Source organism: Hemiscyllium ocellatum, chromosome 24 (genome assembly GCF_020745735.1).
Source record: "Hemiscyllium ocellatum isolate sHemOce1 chromosome 24, sHemOce1.pat.X.cur, whole genome shotgun sequence".
NCBI classification, from domain to species: domain Eukaryota; kingdom Metazoa; phylum Chordata; class Chondrichthyes; order Orectolobiformes; family Hemiscylliidae; genus Hemiscyllium; species Hemiscyllium ocellatum.
Genome location: NC_083424.1, coordinates 56360762 through 56383111, shown reverse-complemented (window position 1 = coordinate 56383111; position 22350 = coordinate 56360762). Strand labels below are relative to the sequence as shown.

The following is a 22350-nucleotide window of genomic DNA, read 5'->3' as shown; positions in this document are numbered from 1 at the left end:
TATCTGCTCTAGTACTGGGGCACCGTGAGCTGGTATCTGCTCCAGTACACGATAACCAAGAGCTGGTATCTGCTCAAGTGCATGATCACCGAGTGTTGACATCTGCTCCTGTTCATGATAACCGTGAGCTGGTATCTGCTCATGTGCATGATTACTGAGAGCTGGCATCTGCTCCAGTACTGGGGAATCGAGAGCTGGTATTTGCTAGAGTACGGGAGAAGCAAGAGTCATAGACATATACAGCATGGAAATAGACCCTTCGGTCTAAACCGGCCACACCAACCAGCTATCCGAACCCAATCTAGTCCCACCTGCCAGCACCCGGCCAATATCCCTACAAATCCATCCTATTCATATACCCATCCAAATGCCTTTTAAATGTTGCAAATGTATCAGTCTCCACCACTTCCTCTGGCAGCTCATTCCATATACGCACCATCCTGCATGGAAAAAGTTGCCCCTTAGGTCTCTTTTATATCTTTCTCCTCTCACCCTAAACCTATGCCCTCTAGTTCTGGACGCCCTGACCCCAGGGAAGAGACTTTGTCTATTTATCCTCATAATTTTGTAAACTTCTACAAGAACAAAGAAAACATACAGCCCAGGAACAGGCCTTTCGGCTCTCCAAGCCTGAGCCGATCCATATGTACGATCTAAACCTGTCGGTCAATTCCTAAGCATCTGTATCCCTCTGCTCCCCACCTACTCATACATTTGTCAAGATGCATCTTAAATGAATCCACCGTGCCTGCCTCTACCACCTCTGCTGGCAACGCGTTCCAAACACCAATCACCCTCTGTGTGAAGTACTTACCGCATGTATCCCCCCCCACTTAAACTTTCCACCTCTCACCTTGAAAGCGTGATCTCTCGTTATTGAATCCTTCACCCTGGGAAAAAGCTTGTCTCTATCCACCCAGTCTATACCCTTCATGACTTTGTCAACTTCAATCAGGTCCCCCCTCAATCTCCTTTTTCTAACGAAAATAAACCTAACCTACTCACCCTTTCTTCATAGCTAGCACCTTCCATATCAGGTAACATCTTCGTAAACCTTCTCTGCACCCTCTCCAAAGCATCCACATCCTTTTGGTAATGTGACGACCAGAACTGTACACAGTATTGTAAATGCGGCTGAACTAATGTCTTGTACAATTTTAACATGACTTGCTAGCTCTTATACTCAATACCCCGTCTGATGAAGGCAAGCATACTATATGCCTTCTTGACCACTCTATCGATCTGTGCAGCAACCTTCAAGATACAATGGACCTGCACTCCCAGATCTCTCTGCCTATCAACTTTTTCCAAGGTCACCCCTCAGCCTCTGACGCTCCAGAGAAAACAGCCCCAGCCTTTTCAGCCTCTCCCTATCGCTCAAATCCTCCAACCTTCAGTCCTGGGGCATCGAGAGCTGGCATCGGCTCTAGTACTGGGGTACCAAAAGCTGGTATCTGCTAGAGTATGGGACCACTAAGAGCTGGCTTTTGCTCCAGTCCTGGGGCACTGAGAGCTGACACCTGCACCAGTACAGGATCACAGAGAGCTGGCATCTGGTCCAGTACTGTGGCACCGAGAGGTAGTATCTGCTTCAGTACTTGGGCACTGAGAACTGGTATCTGCTCCAGTACTGGGGCACCTAGGGCTGATATCTGCTCCAGTACTGGGGCACTGAGGGCTGGTATCTGCTCCAGTTCTGGGGCACAGAGCTGATATCTGTTCCAAGACTGGGGCCCTGAGAGCTAGCATATTTTCCAGTAATGGGGCACTGAAAGCTGGTATCTGCAGAAGTACTAGGGCACAAGAACTGATCTCTTCCAGACCAGAGACACTGAGAGGTGCTCCAGCTCAGGATCCCCAAGATGCACCTGCTCCAGTACAAGGTTACTGACAGCTGGTATCTGCTCCAGTGCAGGATCACTGAGAGCTAGTATCTGATCTAATACTGGGGCACTGACAGCTGATATCTGCTTCAGTACAGGATACGTTTGAGCTGGTATCTGCTCCACTGCAGAGATACCAGGAGCTGGTAGCTGCACCAGTTAAGAGTGAGCCACCAAGCCAATCTAATAGTCACAACACACAGCATGGCCTAATTAGGGACATTCAGCATGGCTTTGTGCAGGGCAAGTCATGTCTTACTAACTTAATTGAATTTTTCAAGGAGTTAACAATGTTGATCAATGAGTGTACAGTAGTGAGATGTGGTCTACATGGAATTTAGTAAGGTTTTTGACAAGGTTCCTTTTAATAGGCTCATCCAGAAGATTAAGATGCATGAGATCCAGGTGACTTGGCCGTCTGGATTTAGAAGTGGCTTGCCCATAGAATGGAGGGGGCAAGGAAGGATGTTTTTCTAGCTTGAAGTCTGTGACTAGTGGTGTTCTGCAGGGATCTGTACTGGAACATCTGTTGCTTGTGATATATATAAATGACTTGGATGGAAATATAGATGGATGGGTTAGCAAGTTTGCAGACAATAGAAAGATCAGTGGAATTGTGGATAACGTAGAAGGCTGTCAATGGATACAGAGGGATATAGATCAGTTGCAGATATGGGCGCAGAAATAGCAGATGGAGTTTAATCCGGGTAAATGTGAGGTGCTGCATTTTGGAAGATCAAATATTAAAGAAAAGTATAGTGGCAGGACTCTGAACAGCCCTGATAAACAGATGGATCTTGGCGTTCAAGTCCATAGCTCCTTGAAAATGGCCACACAAGATGGCAAAGAAGGTGTACGGCATGCTTACCTTTATTAATCATGGAATTGAGTACAGACGTCAGGATATCATTTTGCAGATTTATAAGAACATAGAACATAACAGCATAGTACAGGCCCTTTAGCTCTCGATGTTGTGCAGACCTGTGGAACCAATCTGAAGCCCATCTATCCAACACTATTTCATTTTCATCCATATGTCTATCAGATCAGTCTACTACTATTCCAGGCAGGGCGTTCCATGCCTCTCCTACTCTGAGTAAAGAAGCTACCTCTGACATCTGTCCTATATCTTTAAATTGAGGGGTGATACATATTTCCTCTCATGCTAGCCATCACTATTCGAGAAAAAGGACTCTCACTGTCCTCCCTTTCTAACCCCCAATTATCTTATATGTCTCAATTAAATCACCTCTCAACCTTCATCTCTCTAATGAAAACAGCTTCAAGACCCGAACCTTTCCTCATAAGACCTTCCCTCCATACCAGGCAACATTCTAAGAAATCTCCTCTGAATTCTCCCCAATCCTTCCTATAATGCAGTGACCGGAACTGTAAGCAATTATGGCAGTGCTAGAGTTTTGTGCAGCTGCAACATGACCACGTGGCTATGAAATTCAATCCCTCTACCAATAAAAGCCACACACTGCATGCCTTAACACCCCTAACAGCTGTTACGCCTGTTCATCTACACTCCCAAGAATCTTACCATTAGCCCAGTAGTCTGCGTTCCTGTGCACCTTCCAAAGTGAATCATCTCACTTTCCATTAAACTCCATTTGCCACCTCTCAGCCCAGCTCTGCAGCTTATCTATGTACCTTTGTAACCTGCAACATCCTTCAGCACTATCCACAACTCCATTGACCTCAGCGTCATTCACAAATTTACTAACCCATCCTTCTATGCCCTCACGTCATTTATAAAAATGACAAACAGCAGTGGACTCAAAACAGATCCTTGCAGTGCACCACTAGTAACTGAACTCCAGGATGAACATTTCCCATCAACCACCAGCCTGTCTTCTTTCAGCTAGCCAATTTCTGATCCAAACCACTAATTCACCCTCAACCCCATGTCTCCATATTTTGTGCAATAGCCTATTGTGGGAAACCTAATCAAATGCCTTACTGAAATCCAAATACATTACATCAACCACGTTACCCTCATCCACTGTTTAGTCACCATCTCAAAGAACTCAATAAGGTATGCGAGCATGACCTACCCTTCACAAAACCGTGTTGAACATCCCTAATCAACTTTTTCATTTCGAGATTAGTATAAATCCTATCTCCTATAACCTTTTCCAACACTTTATCCACAACAGAAATAAGGCTCACTGGTCTATAATTACCAAAGTTGTCTCTACTCCCATTCTTGAACAAGGGGACAACATTTGCTATCTACAGTCTTCTGGCACTATTCCTGTAGACAATAACAACATAAAAATCAAAACCAAAGACTCTGCAATCTCCTTCCTGGCTTCCCAGAAAATCAGAGGATAAATCCCATCTGGCTAGAGGACTTATCTATTTTTACACTTTTCAGAATTGCTAACACACCACCTTGCTAACGTCAATCCTGTCTAGTCTAGTAACCAAGACTTTGGTTAGGCCACATTTCAGAGTAGACTAGATTACCTACAGTATGGAAACAGGCCATTTGGCCCAACAAGTCCACAATGACCCTCCAAAGAGTAACCCACCCAGACCTATTCCTCTACCCTACATTTACCCCTGATTAATTTTAGATTAGATTAGACTTACAGTGTGGAAACAGGCCCTTCGGCCCAACAAGTCCACACCGACCTGCCGAAGCGAAACCCACCCATACCCCTACATTTACCCCTTACCTAACACTACGGGCAATTTAGCATGGCCAATTCACCTGACCCGCACATCTTTGGACTGTGGGAGGAAACCGGAGCACCCGGAGTTCTCCCCGTGTCACGCAGACACGGGGAGAACGTGCAAACTCCACACAGTCAGTCACCTGAGTCGGGAATTGAACCCAGGTCTCAGGTGCTGTGAGGCAGCAGTGCTAACCACTGTGCCACTGTGCTGCCCACAAATACACCTAACATTATGGACAATTTAACATGGCCAATTCCCCTGACCTACACATCTTTGGGAGGAAACCAGAGTACCTGGAAGAAACCCACGTAGACACGGGGAGAATGTGCAAACTCCACACAGTTGCCTGAGGCTGGATTTGCAGTGCTCACCACTGAGCCACTGTACTGCCCTGAGTATTGTGTTTAATTCCAGCCACCACATTCTGGCTTTGGAGAGGATGCAGAAGAGGTTTACCAGGATGTTGCCTGCATCAGAGGATATAAGCCACATAGACAAACTCGGGTTGTTTTCTCTGGAGCAGCGGGGCTAAGGGGAGACTTGATAGAAGCCTATAAGATTACAGGATGCATAGTTGAGGTTGACAATCAGAATCTTTTTCCCAGAATTGCAATGTCTAATACTAGGGGGTACGCATTTAAGTTGAGCCTGGAAAGTTCAAAGGAGATGTGACAGTCAAGATGTTTTTTGATACAGCGAGTGTTAAGAGTCTGAAATATGCTGCCAAGGATGGTGGTGGAGGCAGATATAATAGATGAGTTTAAGGGACTTTTAGATAAGTACATGAACGTACAAGGAATGAAGGAATACGGACCAAGGGCAGGCAGAAGGGATTAGTTTAATTTGGCATCATGTTCGCCAAAGGGCCCGTTCTTGTGCTGTACAATGTTCTACAGCATCTTGTAGACACAGAAAATAAATGCAGACACAAATTCCAAAAATTGTGAACCTTTTACACAAGACTCCAACATTATTTTTTACAAAGGACAGTGCCACTTGATAAATGCTTGTCCATTTACATTTTTTTCCAGTTCCATAGACTCTTGGTTTATCTGCTCTTCTTTTGACAGCAGTCACACAGTCCCACACTGTGGCAGCCTTACTAATAATGGTTCTCAGCCTTTACAGATCAGTCTCTAACCACAAGGTTCACTAATAAGACTCTGTCTGGCACATACTTCAGGTGTTACACTTATAGTTCTATAGTTAAAGATTTGAAAACTGGTACCAAATTCAATGGAATAAGCAAAATTACAGGCTTAATTGATATTGTGCAATATTAATGTTTAATGCAACTGTGGATAAAGTAACTTCACACACTTCTGTTAGATACTGCCACTCTCATCATAGCTCAAGAATTGAATATCTGCCTGATTGAAAGATGCAATTAATTTGGTTCACTATCGATTGAGAGTACAACAATGACATTAACTCTCAAGTCACAGTAAGATCATGACATTCACTGCTCGTTGATATTTAGGATGAAGATTCATGTGAATGTAGTAGAAAGGGATGGGAGCAGGGACATTATAGCTTCCTGTAAGACTTCAAAAGGAAGGTCTTACTCAAAACGAAGAAACTAGCATGACATCCACACTTCCAACCTTACTGATTCCAGCGGATAAATGCATCACTCTCTGGAGTTAGTGCAGCGTTGGATGAGGTCGCTCAGTTTTCAGTGGACAGGACAAGGCATTCCTAGACTGGCCAGGTGAGGAGTGGAGAAACAGGAATCTTCAGCTTGGGTCTTGCTGCTGTGATACAAAAGTACAAGCTTGCTGCTGTCAAGGACAGAGAATTGACCCAACTGTGGCTCCCCACAATGTGGAATCATCTACCAATGTTACATACCATCACGATCAGTGTTATGCAGGCATTGACACTGGTCAAAAAAATAAACAAGTCATAGAAACCCAACGTTGTTCTACCTCAGTCAGAGGGTGCTATAAACATTCACCATTTACTCTTAATCTTGCTAAGCTGTGCCTCTGACAATCAACTCAGTTCTGGGCCTGTTCTGATGCTAAACAGTCAGCCAGTTGGGAAAGCTCTCTCACATTAACATAACTGATAGTGGGCTGTACCTGTCACACTGCTCAGAATTTTTCAATGGTGTAGCGCACCACAAGTGACACATGGCTGATAGCCTCTTCTCTAATGTTTCAAACCAGGCAACTTACCAGTACAGCTTGGAGATAGAACATAGGAAAATACAGCACAGTACAGGCCCTTCGGCCCTCGATGTTGCGCCGACCAAATCCTACCTAACCTACACTAGCCCAATAACTTCCATATGCCTATCCAATGCCTGCTTAAATGACCATAAAGAAGAAGAGTTCACCACTGCTACTGGCAGGGCATTCCATGAACTCACAACCCGCTGCGTAAAGAATCTACCCCTAACATCTGTCCTATACCTACCACCCCTTAATTTAAAGCTGTGTCCCCTAGTAACAGCTGACTCCATTAGCGGTAAAAGGTTCTCAGTGTCTACCCTATCTAAACCCCTAATCATCTTATACACCTCTATCAAATCTCCCCTAAACCTTCTTTTCTCCAATGAGAACAGCCCCAAGTGCCTCAGCCTTTCCTCATACGATCTTCCTACCATGCCAGGCAACATCCTGGTAAACCTCCTCTGCACTCGTTCCAATGCCTCCACATCCTTCCTATAGTATGGCGACCAAAACTGCACACAATACTCCAGATGAGGCCGCACCAGAGTCTTATACAACTGCAACATGACCTCAGGACTCCGGAACTCAATTCCTCTGCCAATAAAGCCCAGTACACCATATGCCTTCCTCACAGCACTATTTACCTGGGTGGCAACTTTCAGAGATCTGTGTACATGGACACCAAGATCCCTCTGCTCATCCACACTACCAAGTAGCCTACCATTAGCCCAGTAATCCATCTTCTTGTTACTCCTACCAAAGTGAATGACTTCACACTTAGCTACATTGAATTCCATCTGCCACCTTTCTGCCCAGCTCTGCAACCTATCTATATCCCGCTGTAACCTGCCACATCCTTCTTCACTGTCCACAACTCCACCGACCTTTGTGTCATCCGCAAACTTGCTCACCCAGCTTTCAAGCCCCTCCTCTAGATCATTTATAAAGATGACAAACAGCAACGGTCCCAAAACAGATCCCTGTGGTACACCGCTAGTAACTGCACTCCAAGATGAACCTAGTCCATCAACTACTACCCTCTGTCTCCTTCCAGCCAGCCAATTCCTAATCCAAACCTCTAATGCACCCTCAATGCCATACCTCCGTAGTTTTTGCATTAGCCTACCATGGGGTACCTTATCGAACGCCTTGCTAAAATCCATATACACCACATCTACTGCTTTACCCTCATCCACCTCCTTAGTCACCTTCTCAAAGAACTCAATAAGGTTTGTGAGGCACGACCTGCCCTTCACAAAACCATGCTGACTATCCTTGATCACATTATTCCTATCCAGATGTTCATAAATCCTATCCCTTACAATTCTCTCTAAGACTTTGCCCACAACAGAAGTGAGACTCACTGGCCTATAGTTACTCAGGCTGTCCCTACTCCCCTTCTTGAACAAGGGGACCACATTCGCTATCCTCCAGTCTTCTGGTACTATTCCCATTGACAATGACGACATAAAAATCAAGGCCAATGGCTCTGCTATCTCCTCCCTAGCTTCCCAGAGGATCCTAGGGTAAATGCCATCAGGCCCAGGAGACTTATCTATTTTCATCCTTTCCAGTGTTCCCAAAACCTCCTCCCTACATACTTCAAGGCCATCCATTCTAATCACTTGTGACTCAATATTCACGCCAGCAACAGAGTCCTGTTCCTGAGTGAATACTGACGAAAAGTATTGATTTAGTGTCTCACTAATCTCCTCCGCCTCCACGCACAACTTCCCACTACTATCCTTGACTGGACCAATACCTACCCTAGTCATCCTAGATGGTGGCGTTAACATCAGAACCCTGCCATTGAACATCAAATTGAATCCAAAACAATGTTATGCCATTGGTATCAGTCTTGCTGTTGTGGGATGGAATGACAGAATTGTCAGAGCCTAGAAGGAAGTCATTTGCTCCATCAAGCCTGCACTGACTCTTCATCATTATCTAGTACCACTTTTCTGCTTTCCCCCCATTTCCCTGCTCACTATTTCGATCCATATAATCATCCAGTGCCCTTCTTGAAAGCCTCAGCTGAACCTGCCTCCTCTACGATTCCAGGTAGTGCATTCCACAGCCTAAGTATTGACATGTGAGAAAGTGTTTTCTCACACCTTCCCTATTTTGTTTGTGGATCACTTTAAATCTACTGCATCTTATTCCATGTACAAACAGGAACAACTCTGTCTAGCCCACTCATGATTTTGAAAACCTCTACTAAATCTCCTCTCAGCTTCTTCTCTCCAAGGTGAACAATCCCAACTTCTTCAATCTATCCTCAGAAATGAAATTCACTTTCCCCAAACAATTCTTGTAAAGCACTTCTGCACATTCTCTATTCACACCCTTCCCAAAATGTGGCATCCACAACTGTACACAATACTGCAGATGGTGTCTGACAAGGGCCTTCTACAAGTTCAGCATCACCTCCTCCGCGCTTCTCCTCTATGTCCTGCCACCATCAATGATTTTTGCACATACATACCCAGGTTCCTCTGCTCCTGCACCTCTTAGAATTGTATTCACAATTTAATGTTACTTTTCAGTATTCTTCCTACCAAAGTACATTACCTCACACTTCTCCAATGAACCTCATCTGTAACCAACACAACCAACTTGTTAATGCACTTTTGGAATTTCACACTGACCTCCTCACAAGACAGGTGATTCTAGGCAGCTTAAAACAATTAGAATGGTGCCAAGTGCTATTACTTATCTGTCTACAACTTAACAATATAACTGTAAACACCATACCTGGAGTATTGAGGGGGCCTGGGGAAGGGACACTGAAATTCTGTGGTGTCCGTGCTGCAGCTGGACTCTGTGTTGTCTGTGCTGATGGACTTGGCAGGAAGGCACTTGGTGATGGAGCTGGACCAGAACTGCAACAGATCAATCAGAGTTTGATTGCTTTATGACAGTTAGTGGACGGACCCTGCAATATCTCTCATTGCAGAAGATTTCATATCTAGTTTGGGAAAAAGAATCAACCTTCCTCCAACATGCTTTTCTGGTAAGAAAAGAATATCTCAACGACTTTAACTTTCTATAAAGCCCAAATCTGTGCAAAAGCTTGAAAACTACTGCCATTTTTGGAAATGCTTTTTCCGCTCTTGCTCATTTCATGAGAGGCACTTTCATTCCCAATTTATCACTCCACATCAATACCACCTCCTTTGAATGTTCTTCTGTACCCAAGATTCATTCTACACATTCTGCACGCTGAAAGGAGGACTCATTGCAGTATCCTATTACCATTCATTCTTTGTTACGAGTTTAAAAATGTGGAACTTCAGGCTTACTCAAGTCTATGGCTTTGGGCTATTAAAACACCACTTTGGTGTTATCAAACAATCAATTCCAGCTTTGCATCTTGCTTCCTCCATAAACTTAATATTCCCTCTGCATTACTGTCTGTTCTTGAATGGCTCAGGCACATCCTATTACAATTCCATTCAGGGATTCATCTTCAAAAAGAAACATTAGTCTATTCCATCTCCAGGTCCAAGAGTACATTATTTACTGTATTCATGGAGGAACATTGATCTTTAGCGTTCTGTTTTAATAACACTAGTTGCATTGTTTCCTTAAATACATATATTGACCACATTTTCCTGGCATCAATGCTAAAGCAGTGTTTGATTTGGATGTTCCTTCCTTTAAACAGTTAAAATGTATAGCTGGGTTAGAACTTTGAGTACTTAAACTATCTACATGAGTGTCTCTGCATGATGCTGGCAAAATGGTATGATTACTTTAATGCTAAGAGTGAGGCTAGTTATAGCTTAATATAAGAATTATAACTGGTCCAGAAAGTTTAAGTTGGGTTAACACAATCAAAGCTAGTCAGTTAATAATATGGTCCCTCAGAGAATATACCTTCACTTAATATTAAATAATTGGATTTCACTTTAGGACCTTAATGATAGTAACTACTTCATCAACCATGTACACTAAAACTACAAAGAACAGGACAAAATAAGGTGGATAAATGCACACCTGGCCGAAACAACAATTCAAAAGTGATCCCATATCACACAGAATTTGATTTCTTGACAGATCAGTTAAATAGATATGATGCATTCAATCTTAATCATGCAGATCTTAATCTGGACATAATGGATTTGCAAAAAAAAAAGTTGAAATATCTTAAATGGCTATACTTTTAATAGCAATAACTTGCCTTCATATGGCACAACACAAGTATATCTGGTAACCACTGATGCAGTTTCAATGCTCTTGGTATACAAAGTCCCCAATTCACTAATGTCACAAGAAGGAAGCATAAAAGAATATTTGGATAACTGTGTACCAAGCTTATCATTTTTTTCTGTAATCTCTCTCGCCTAACAATTTTACACTAACCAGTTCTGATGAGAGGTATAACTGAAAGGAGTAACAAGAAGATGGATTAGGGGCTAATGGTAGGCTACTTGGTAGTGTGGATGAGCAGAGGGATCTTGGTGTCCATGTACACAGATCTCTGAAAGTTGCCACCCAGGTAAATAGTGCTGTGAAGAAGGCATGTGGTGTACTGGGCTTTATTGGTAGAGGAATTGAGTTCCGGAGCCCTGAGGTCATGTTGCAGTTGTATAAGACTCTGGTGCGGCCTCATCTGGAGTATTGTGTGCAATTTTGGTCGCCATACTATAGGAAGGATGTGGAGGCATTGGAACGAGTGCAGAGGAGGTTTACCAGGTAGGAAGATCGTATGAGGAAAGGCTGAGGCACTTGGGGCTGTTCTCATTGGAGAAAAGAAGGTTTAGGGGAGATTTGATAGAGGTGTATAAGATGATTAGGGGTTTAGATAGGGTAGACACTGAGAACCTTTTTCCGCTAATGAAATCAGCTGTTACTAGGGGACACAGCTTTAAATTAAGGGGTGGTAGGTATAGGACAGATGTTAGGGGTAGATTCTTTACTCAGCGGGTTGAGAGTTCATGGAATGCCCTGCCAGTAGCAGTGGTGAACTCTCCCTCTTTATGGTCATTTAAGCGGGCATTGGATAAGCATATGGAGGTTATTGGGCTAGTGTAGGTTAGGTAGGCTTTGGTCGGCGCAACATCGAGGGCCGAAGGGCCTGTACTGTGCTGTATTTTTCTATGTTCTATGAATTGAATGGTGGAGCAGGCTCAGAGAACGATCTACTCCTGTTCCTATTTCTTATGTTATTCTGTTGTCCCAATTCTGTTTATACTGGAACAGGATAACAGTAGCTTCTATACTGGTCATCAAATGCCTTCTTAAAATCCATACATATAACACCTACAGATAATCCCCTATCCACTATTTTAGTCATCTCTTCAAAAAGATTCAGCTGTGTTTGTAAGACATGACCTACCTGCTGATTCTGTCTGATCCCTGAATTACCAGAAATGTCAAAACCATGCCTAATATTCTACCTACCTTCCTGACCATTGTCTCAGGCTGAACAAGTTGATCTGTACCACTGGGAATCTATTCAATCCCAAACTGATCTTTCCCTTCAGGAATACCTTCTATTTCCAAGTTGTAATAATATTTATTTTCACTGATGAAAACCTCATTCATGTTCTTTTTAGCATTTCCACACTACTATTCTCCTGGCCTACTGGTGTGCTTTCCACATACTCTGAAATTCACCCAGAACTCTGCTTCCTATATACTATTCTGCACCACATATTCTTCAACAACCACACCTGTCTTTGCTGAAACAAACAAGAGTATTGGAGGAACTTATCATGTCTGGCAGCATCTATGGAGAGAGAAAAACAGGATTAATGTTTTGAGACTGGTATAACTCTTCTTCCAGACCATGAAGAAATCATGTCAGACTTGAAACTCTAACTCTGTTTCTCCTTTCAAAGATGCTGCCAAACTGGTTGAATTTGTCCAGAACTCGGTGCTCATTTCAGATTTCCAGATTCTACAAGATTTCGTTTTTACTCCCATCTTTATTTATTTTGAATCTCTGTCTTTTAGCTTCTCAAATTTAAAACGCTTACTTCTCTTCTGTCATAAGTCCTCTTGGCTTCACAATATGGAATTCACTCCCTGAACCCTTATTACCACCTGCAAGCCTTCCTTTAAAAATATCTGAAGTGCTTTGGTACGTTTTTCCACAGTAAAGGTGCTGTGTAAATGAAAGCTGTACAAACATGAAACAAGACTCATTACAAGATCTCAGCAAAGTAAATTCAAACTAAGGGCTTCCAGCGCTACAGTTACTTAGAATACTATTAGGTTATGGGGCAAGACCAGTGAAACATAATTAGACTTTGGTGTATAGGCAGTGGATCATGTTATTAAACTGACAATAAGACAATGCAAAATATTAAGAGCTTAATCAAAAAATGATCATTTGAACACTTTCAGAATGTGATATTCACACTATAATTACAGAAACAAATAATAACATTAACTTAGCAGGTAGGTGGGACTAGTTTAGTTTGTGATTATGTTCGGCATGGATTGGGTTGATCCGAAGGGTCTGTTTCTGTGCCATATGTCTCTATGACTCTTTTAAACAAACAAAATCTTTTACATACTCTCCATGCTGGAAATCAGCAATATACATAACAAATAAAGAAAACAAAAAAAAGTTAAAAAGAAATGTGCTATTATTTTATAAAGATAATATACAACAAGACAACTGCATACTTGTCCTGACTGCTTTGCCACTGAAACATTATTTATTTTAAAGAATCTCATCACCATGAAAGTAACAACACAAACTACAGTAGCAGCCACACATTCAAAACCCAGTCCCTTAAATTTGAGGTGGAGGGAGTATTCAACAGCTCCTTAGACATCTTTAACTGCACTTTAGCCTCCCATGATAGTGTTTCTATAGGTGTTGCAAAGTTAACTTTTACTGGAACTTTTACTGAAAAAGTGACAGCTCAGAGCAGAAAATGAGACCATGCTTCCATTAATAATCAAGATCTCAAGCACATCATCCTGCCTCCTTCAACGTGCTTCATGGAATTTGTTCCTTATAGAAACATGGCATTGAAAGAGTCAAAATATCTGATATCACTCACCTCACAGAGCTCTGCTGGGATGAAGGTGGCTGAGGAGATGGTTGTGGCTGCGGTGGTGGAAGCATCGTCTGCACTTGCTGCACTGGAGAAGGTATCATGGCAATCGCATTGTTAACCTGTAGTTAGGCAGACACAAGCAAGGCAGGCAATGAATACCTACAATTTCACAGGACACACCTCCTGCATCCTTCTTCATTCGTTTTTAGAGCAGGCTGCAGGATTACCTTGCAGAACAGAGTGCTGTCTTTAAATACCTAGCCAACATCATCACAAAACCTCATCATCACTCTCTATAGGTTACTAAGACAAATCTACAATGTCCTGCCAACTAAGTCTGAATTGAGATTCAGTTGGATTGATTAAAAATAATTGTGAACCAAAGCAAATTTCATTATCTCCCTCTTCTCCAAGACAATATGCTGTTTTTGTTTGATGAACCTTCAAAAGTATTTTGTTGGCCACAAAGTGCTTTGGGTTAGCCTGAGAATGTGAAAGGTGCTACATAAATGTAGATTCTTCCCTGGCTGTAGCCAAAATGCAGCAAAGCCAAGTTCAAATCAGAAGAGTAGCTATCAGCACTTCAAAGCTACTAAGCTATACTTGCATTGTCTAGCCTTGGAAAGCTATAGCAGATTTTCACACTAGTTCTTTCCCAACAGAACAACCTGCTGTGAACAAAAAAATACTATCCCATGAGACTTCAACAAAACAAGAGGAAAATGGTTTACATTGTGGTTTTGAAGAACTACAGTCAGATGGCAGGATAGAATTAAAACGCCTATCAGAAGCTCCTGGGATTAATCTCTACTCTGTATTGAGGCAGTCAGTCCAAAGGGCTAACACAATTAATCACGATTTGGAGATGACGGTGTTGGTCTGGGGTGTACAAAGCTAAAAATCACACAACACCAGGTTATAGTCCAACAGGTTTAATTGGAAACACTAGCTTTCGGAGCACTGTTCCTTCAACCACCTGATGAAGGAGCAGCGCTCCAAAAGCTAGTGCTTCCAATTAAACCTGTTGGACTATAACCTGGTGTTGTGTGATTTTTAGGTTTGTACAATTAGTCACAGTATCTTTGGTGTAAAGAGAGTTTGAAAAGAAAATCAACTAAGGTTGCTAGCCAATGGGGTCCTGCTGAATTTCACATGAGCAAATATCACAGGATGGCATGTTAAGTTTGGATACAATACTCTCAGGGTCAAAGACAATAATGTCGTGCTCCAAGTCTCCTTACAGAGGAGACTATTCTAACAAATCGTCAATTTGCCCTATTTAAACCATTCAATCTTTAGAGCTTGCACTGTAGCACATGTTAGCATCTCGTAAAGAAAAGGTTGAAAATCGTGCAAAGGCAATAGAATCTCAAGGAAAGATAATGCATAATGATAAGAATTTGGATACCCTCTGAAGAGGAATAATAGCTGAGTGTTGCGGAAACTGACAGAGACATTTAGAGGGTATATTAGTGCACAGAGTGCAAAACAATCAAGTTGAGTGCAGTGAGCAGGTTGGTTGCAGGTGCAGTTTACTGTCCAAAAAACTGCAACAGATCTTGAGGAATGAGAGAAGAAATGTATTGTGAATGGTGAAAACTCAAGGATTAGAAAGTTTGTCAGGTGTAAACACATAGATCATTCAAAGCTGGCAATGAAGGTAGCAAAGGTCATAATATAAATAAGATTCTGGATTTTATACATGGATGCATTATAAAAGAAGTGATACCCAATCTACATACAGCACAGCCTCAAGTTACACCGAAGCGCTGCTTGTGTGAGGACAGACATACAAACTAATTAGGAGTAGGTCATTCAGCTTACTCCACTGTACAATAAGGTCATGGTTGATGTGACTATGGCTTCAAATCTACTATTCTGTCTACCTTCATTACCTCTGACTTCCTTATTAATCAATATTCTAACTCAGCCTTAAAGGTCTCTCCACTGTTCTCTGAGGCAAAGAATTCCACAGACTAATGAACCTCAGAAAAAAATTGTTTTCAATTCCATCTAAACTGGGAGACCCTTTGTTTTTAACTTATTTCCCCTCATTCAAGTTTTTCTGGCAAGAGGATACTGGTCAAGTCCCTTCCAAGATTTTTGATAAGCTTGCTTCTCATTTTCCTAAATTCCAATGGATGAGGGCCCAATCTGTTCAACCTTTCCTAAGATAACCATTCATTCCAGGAAATCAATTAAGCAAATCTTCTCTGAACTGCTTCTAATGCATTACTATACTTTCCTACATAACAAGACCAAAAATTGTGGTCTCATCAATACCTTGTACAACTGTAGTAAAACAATGCTACTTTTCTATTCAATTCCTTTTGCAAGAAAAGCCAATATTCCATTTGCCTTCCTAATCAATCTGCTGTCTGGTTTTCCTAACTTCTTGTGATTTACATACCACAGGACACCCAAATACCTCTCTACAACAGAGCTCTCTGCAATCTCTCTCTCTATAGTCTCTCAAATAATATGCTGCCTTTCTATACTTCCTATCAAAGCTGAAAAGTTCACTTTTCCCACATTATCATCTGCCTACTTTTTGATCATTTACTTAAACTATCCAAGTCCCTTTTCAGATTCTTTATATCCTCTTCACAACCTATTCTCATACCTGTCTTTTGTATCAATAGTAGATTTAGAAATCAAACATTTGGTTCCTTCATCTAGGCCTGTGATGTAGATTTGTAAATATTTGAGGCCGCATCCGAAACTCCATCAGTTCCATCTTGCCAATCCCAAGTTACTGATAAATTCCTGCTTTCTACTTCATATTAGGTAACCAATCCTCTATCAATGTTAATACATTATTGCCAACACCATGAGCTCTGATTTAGTACAGTAACCTTTCATCAGGCATCTTACACAATGCTTTTTGGAGATCCAAGTATACTCCCTCTACAGGTTTCCTTGTAGAGGGAATATAGATATTGCTACTTATGGGTTAATAAATGTTTATATCATTTTCCCTACATCAGATGTTAAGCTAACTGGTCCAAAGTACATTTGTTATTTTCTGAAACTTACTATTTGTGTCTCCTACAGTGAAGACAGACATAAAACACCTGTTCAATATTTATGACACATCCAAACTACTAATATTGACTGCAAATAGCGGAGGTCCAAGCACTGATCCTTATATTATCTCATTGGTCACAGCCTGCCAACCTGCAGAGTGTGAAAATAGACAAATCCCCTGGGCCGGATGGGATCTATCCTTATTTAATACTCTTAATTCCTCATTGTCATTCTCTAGAGAACCAATGCTCACTTTAGTTGTTAATTTCATTTTTAAATACTTGTAGCAACTCTTACTATCTGTTTCTGTATTCCTTGTTAGCTTTCTCTTACATTCTGTTTACAAATTCTCTTCAATCCTCTGACCAGAGTTGTATACTGTTTCTTTCAAGTTGATAGTATCTTTAATTTCCTACATTAGTCATAGACTAGAAGAGATTGAGGTACACAAGAAGAGGTATTAGAAATACTGCAGTGTGTGAAAATAGACAAGTCCCCTGGGCCAGATGGGATCTATCCTAGGATCCTCTGGGAAGCAAGGGAAGAGATTGCTGAACATTTGGCATTGATCTTCAAGTCATCATTGTCTACAGGAATAGTGCCTGAGGACTGGAGGATAGCAAATGTGGTTACCTTGTTCAAAAAGGGTAGTAGAGGCAACCCTGGTAATTACAGACCAGTGAATCTCACTTCAGTTGTTGGTAAAGTGTTATAAGAGATAGGATTTATAACCATCTAGAAAAGAATAATCTGACTAGGGACAGTCAGCACGGTTTTGTGAAGGGTAGGTTGTGCCTAACGAATCTTATTGAGTTTTTTGACAAAGTGACCAAATGGTAGATGAGAGTAAACAGTTGATGTGGTGTATATGGATTTCAGCAACGCGTTCAAGAAGGTTCCCCACAGTAGGCTATTATACAAAATGCGGAGGATTGGGATTCTGGGAGACATAGCAGTTTGGATCAGTAATTGGCTTGCTGAAAGAAAACAGAGGGTTGTAGTTGATGGAACATGTTCTTCTTGGTGCACAGTTACTAGCGGCGTACCACAAGGGTCAGTGTTGGGTCCACTGCTGTTTGGCATTTTTATAAATGACCTGGATGAGGGCTTAGAAGGGTGGGTTAGTAAATTTGCGGACGACACTAAGGTCGGTGGAGTTGTGGATAGTGACGAAGGATGTAGTAGGTTGCAGAGAGACATAGATAGGATGCAGAGCTGGGCTGAGAGTTGGCAAATGGAGTCTAATGTGGACAAGTGCGAGGTTTAGATTAGATTACTTAGATTAGATTAGATTAGATTACTTACAGCGTGGAAACAGGCCCTTCAGCCCAACAAGTCCACACCGACCCGCCGAAGCGCACCCACCCAGATCCATTCCCCTACATTTACCCCTGCACCTAACACTATGGGCAATTTAGCCTGGCCAATTCACCTAACCTGCACATTTTTGGACTGTGGGAGGAAACCGAAGCACCCGGAGGAAACCCACGCAGACACGGGGAGAATATGCAAACTCCACACAGTCAGTCGCCTGAGGCGGGAATTGAACCCGGGTCTCTGGCGCTGTGAGGCAGCAGTGCTAACCACTGTGCCACCATGCCGCCCACATATGACACTGTGTGAGGTGATACACTTTGAACGGAGTAATCAGAATGCAAAGTACTGGGCTAATGGTAAGATTCTTGGGACTGCAGCTGAGCAGAGAGATCTTGGTGTCCATGTACACAGATCCCTGAAAGTTGCCACCCAGATTGACATGGTTGTTAAGAAGGCACACAGTGTTTGGCCTTTATTAATAGAGGGATTGAGTTCCTGAACCAGGAGGTTATGCTGCAGCTGTACAACGCTCTGGTATGGCCACACTTGGAGTACTGTGTACAGTTCTGGTCACCACATTATAAGGAAGATGTGAAAGCTTTGGAAAGGGTGCAGAGGAGATTTACTAGGATGTTGCCTGGTATGGAAGGAATGTATTACGAGGAAAGGCTGAGGGTCTTGAGACTGTTCTCGTTAGAGAGGTGGTTGAGAGGTGACTTAACAGAGACATTCAAGATAATCAGAGGGTTAGATAGGGTGGACAGAGGGAGCTTTTTTCCAAGCATGGGGACGGCAAACACAAGGGGACACACCTTTAAAGTGAGGGGAGATAGGTATAAGACAGATGTCAGAGGTAGTTTCTTTACTCAGAGAGCAGTAAGGATTTGGAATGCTTTGCCTGCATCCGTAGTAGATTCACCAAGTTTGAGTGCATTTAAGACGTCATTGGACATACATGGAATAGTGCGGTGGGATGGGCTCCAGATTAGTATGACAGGGTGGCGCAACATCGAGGGCTGAAGGGCCTGTACTGCACTGTAATGTTCTATGTTCTATTTTGCATACTTTCCCTAAAGTCTTTCCTTCTCATTTGAATGTTATCTTTACTGCGTTTTGAAATATCTCCTTAAACATCTGACTGAATTTCCACATTTTCAACACAATTTCTGAGATCAATTTCACCAGTTGTGTCTTCATACATTTTTAATTGCCTTTACTGAATTTTAAAACTCCAGACTGATCCCCAATCTTCTCATTTTGAAACTGAATATGACATTCAATCTCATTATCATCACTGCTATCCAGAGGCTCTTTTGCAGTCAGGTCTTTAATTAATTGTGTCACCCCAAATTACCAGGTCCAGAACATGCTACTCAAAGAAACTATCCTACAAACACACTCTGAACTCATCTTCTATGTTACTGTCACAAATATGATTACTCCAATCTATTAGTAAATTAAAATTAACCATGATTCTTACAGAGCCTTTCTTACAAGCTCTCATTATTTCTTGGCTATATGCTCTATTCACAGCTTTAGGGAATCTGCAAAGTACTCCCAAAAAGTGACTCTCAATCTTTAGAAACAAGATTATTACACTAATGTTATTTTATAGAGGGTTTTATAGAGGGAATTAACGTGAGTCTTTACAAAAACTGGTTTGTCCCCGACTAGAAAACAGTGCCCATTACTGAACACCACACTTTAGAAATGATGTGAAGACTTCTGACAGAATTCAGAAAAGAGTCACAAGAATGGGTATAGGGTTGAGGGACTTCAACTAATTGGAGATTGGATATGCTGTGCTGTCCTCCTTGGTAAAGAGTAAAATGGTATGCAAAATAAGGGCGGCACGGTGGCACAGTGGTTAGCACTGCTGCCTCACAGCGCCAGGGACCTGGGTTCAATTCCCGCCTCAGGCGACTGACTGTGTGGAGTTTGCATGTTCTCCCCGTGTCTGCGTGGGTTTCCTCCGGGTGCTCTGGTTTCCTCCCACAGTCCAAAGATGTGCGGGTCAGGTGAATTGGCCATGCTAAATTGCCTGTAGTGTTAGGTAAGGGGTATATGTAGGGGTATGGGTGGGTTGCGCTTCGGCGGGTCGGTGTGGGCTTGTTGGGCCGAAGGGCCTGTTTCCACACTGTAAGTAATCTAATCTAAAAAAATCTAATCTAAAAAAAAATTAAGAAAGGTGGTAGTGTAGAAAATAGCTGTTACCATTGGAGGGAATGTCAAAACCATAGAACTAAAAACCAATAACAACATGAAGAAAGATCTTCCTGCACAGTGCTGCTTAGGCTCTGAAAAGCATTGCCCGAGTGTGTAATGGCCATGGATTAAATCAAGACTTCCAAACCAGAGCTGGATAACCATAAAGAGAAAAGCAAACTATGAGATTACAGAGAAAGAAGTAGAGAGTGAGATTACCTGAGTCGCCCTTGCAGACAGTCAGTTAGAACACATTCAGCTAAGTGGTCTCCTGTGCTGGAAGCATTCGGATTGTAGTGCTGTACTCGAAAAATTGCAACTGAATATGAAAGTGATCAATGTGATCTGCCTGTAATGCTTGCAAGACAAAACTTTTCACTGTGCCTTGGCACACGTGGCAATAAATTCAATTCAAGTTTTGTATTGTATACAGTGATGAGTTTGGATGTACAAAAATAAAAATGGACTTCTCGTTAGGAAACTCAAGGCATGTGGAATGAGTTACAACTGTAAAAGTTTTCTTCAGAAAAAAACTATCACGTCAAGTACAATCAGCATCAAACTTGAGGCTACGTTCGTTCATGTGCATGTGGTGGGGGGGGCGGAAATCAAAGACATTTTCCCAAAAAGAGTTGTAACTATTTTGTTCTGCTATATACCAAAAAGCAATACGATAAATTCCATACAGAATAATAACTATTATACAAAATATGAAGACTTTCTACCCTAGTTCCCAAATGAGCTCATAACTCAGTAGTATTGTGGACGTGGGGGTCCCAATTCTTGGTCCCTAGTTGCTGTTGTGTTAATTGCTGGTCTCAGATAGATTGGACGAACTGGTTTTGGTGTCCTTGGCCATGGCAAGGGAAAACTAATGTAACAGAAAAGTCTAAAGCCATGGGCTGTCCTAAATCTATGTAAAGGAATACTAACAACATGGGCCATACCTAAAGGATATGCTAAACTAGCAAGGAGGGGATGTGAAAGTACCTCACAAAAAAAAACACCTAGTCTGGAACTTAGAGGTCAGGCAATAGGGAGGAAATGAAGAATTACAAAGAATGGGATTTTTCTTTTAGGTCTATATGCATAAAATGAAACACCAACTTACATATTATACATACATCAGTCTGTGATATACATATAATATATTCTACATACCAAACATAGCTTCAGGACTGGGTTGGAGGACATGTCCTTGTTAATATTTTGAGGCCAGCTAGCTTAGGCAAAATTGACTCCACTCTCTCATTGGTCAGAGTGACAGCAATGAAGAAGAAAACCTAAATGTTTGCAAAGATACCATTATACAAAAAGATATATGTCTATAGGTATAAAAGGTATATGGTAAAAGAAAACCAGATTGGATAATGGTAATGTCCAGACAACAATTTTAAATTGATGCATTTAGCAAAACTTTCAGCACTAAAGTATCAAATTCAGTTGAAAGCAGCTAAGACTAAACCTTAGCTAAAGTATTTCAACAATAAAAATAGTTTGCAGGCAAATCACAAATCAATGGTAATGAGCCACATAAGTCAATATTTTTTAACTTTGATGAAGGCATCATGATGCACTTGTATAAGGCCAACTCTGACCATGTGGAAGACCTTAGGATCATAGGAACAGACCATTCAGCTCCTCATGCCTACTTGGCCTTTCCAGATCAGGATTGATCATCTATCTGGATGCCATATTTTTGCACTATCTTCTTACATCTTGATGCCATTATGAACTAAAAATCTATCAATTTCTATCTTGAACAAAGTCAATGATTAAACCTGCGCAGTACTCTGGAGGTCGGAAAAAAATCTTAAGTTCTTACTGAAAACGTTCTTCCTCATCATTTAAGTCCTAAATAACTTCCCTTTTATTCTGAAACTCCCACCTTCCCCACCCCCACCACACTATCCACACCCCAATTCTCGATCCCACAGCAATAGATAATATACTTGATCTTCATCTATCTTGTCCATCACTTTATGAATTTTGTAAGTTTTTATGAAACTGCCTCTTGTTCTTCTAAACCTCAGA

The 22350-nt window shown here is 41.8% G+C and overlaps 1 protein-coding gene across 3 annotated transcripts in view; it reads right to left on the bottom strand.

The window, feature by feature from the left end:
* med15 (mediator complex subunit 15) overlaps positions 1-22350 on the bottom strand; it is a 155505-nt gene that overhangs the window by 26149 nt on the left and 107006 nt on the right. For all 3 annotated transcript variants that reach the window (XM_060844094.1, XM_060844096.1, XM_060844095.1), the window contains 2 exons: positions 13771-13886; positions 9503-9630 (listed from right to left, as the gene is read on the bottom strand). In XM_060844094.1, coding sequence (XP_060700077.1) covers positions 9503-9630; positions 13771-13886 — 244 coding nt within the window. The remainder of the gene's footprint in view (positions 1-9502; positions 9631-13770; positions 13887-22350) is intronic.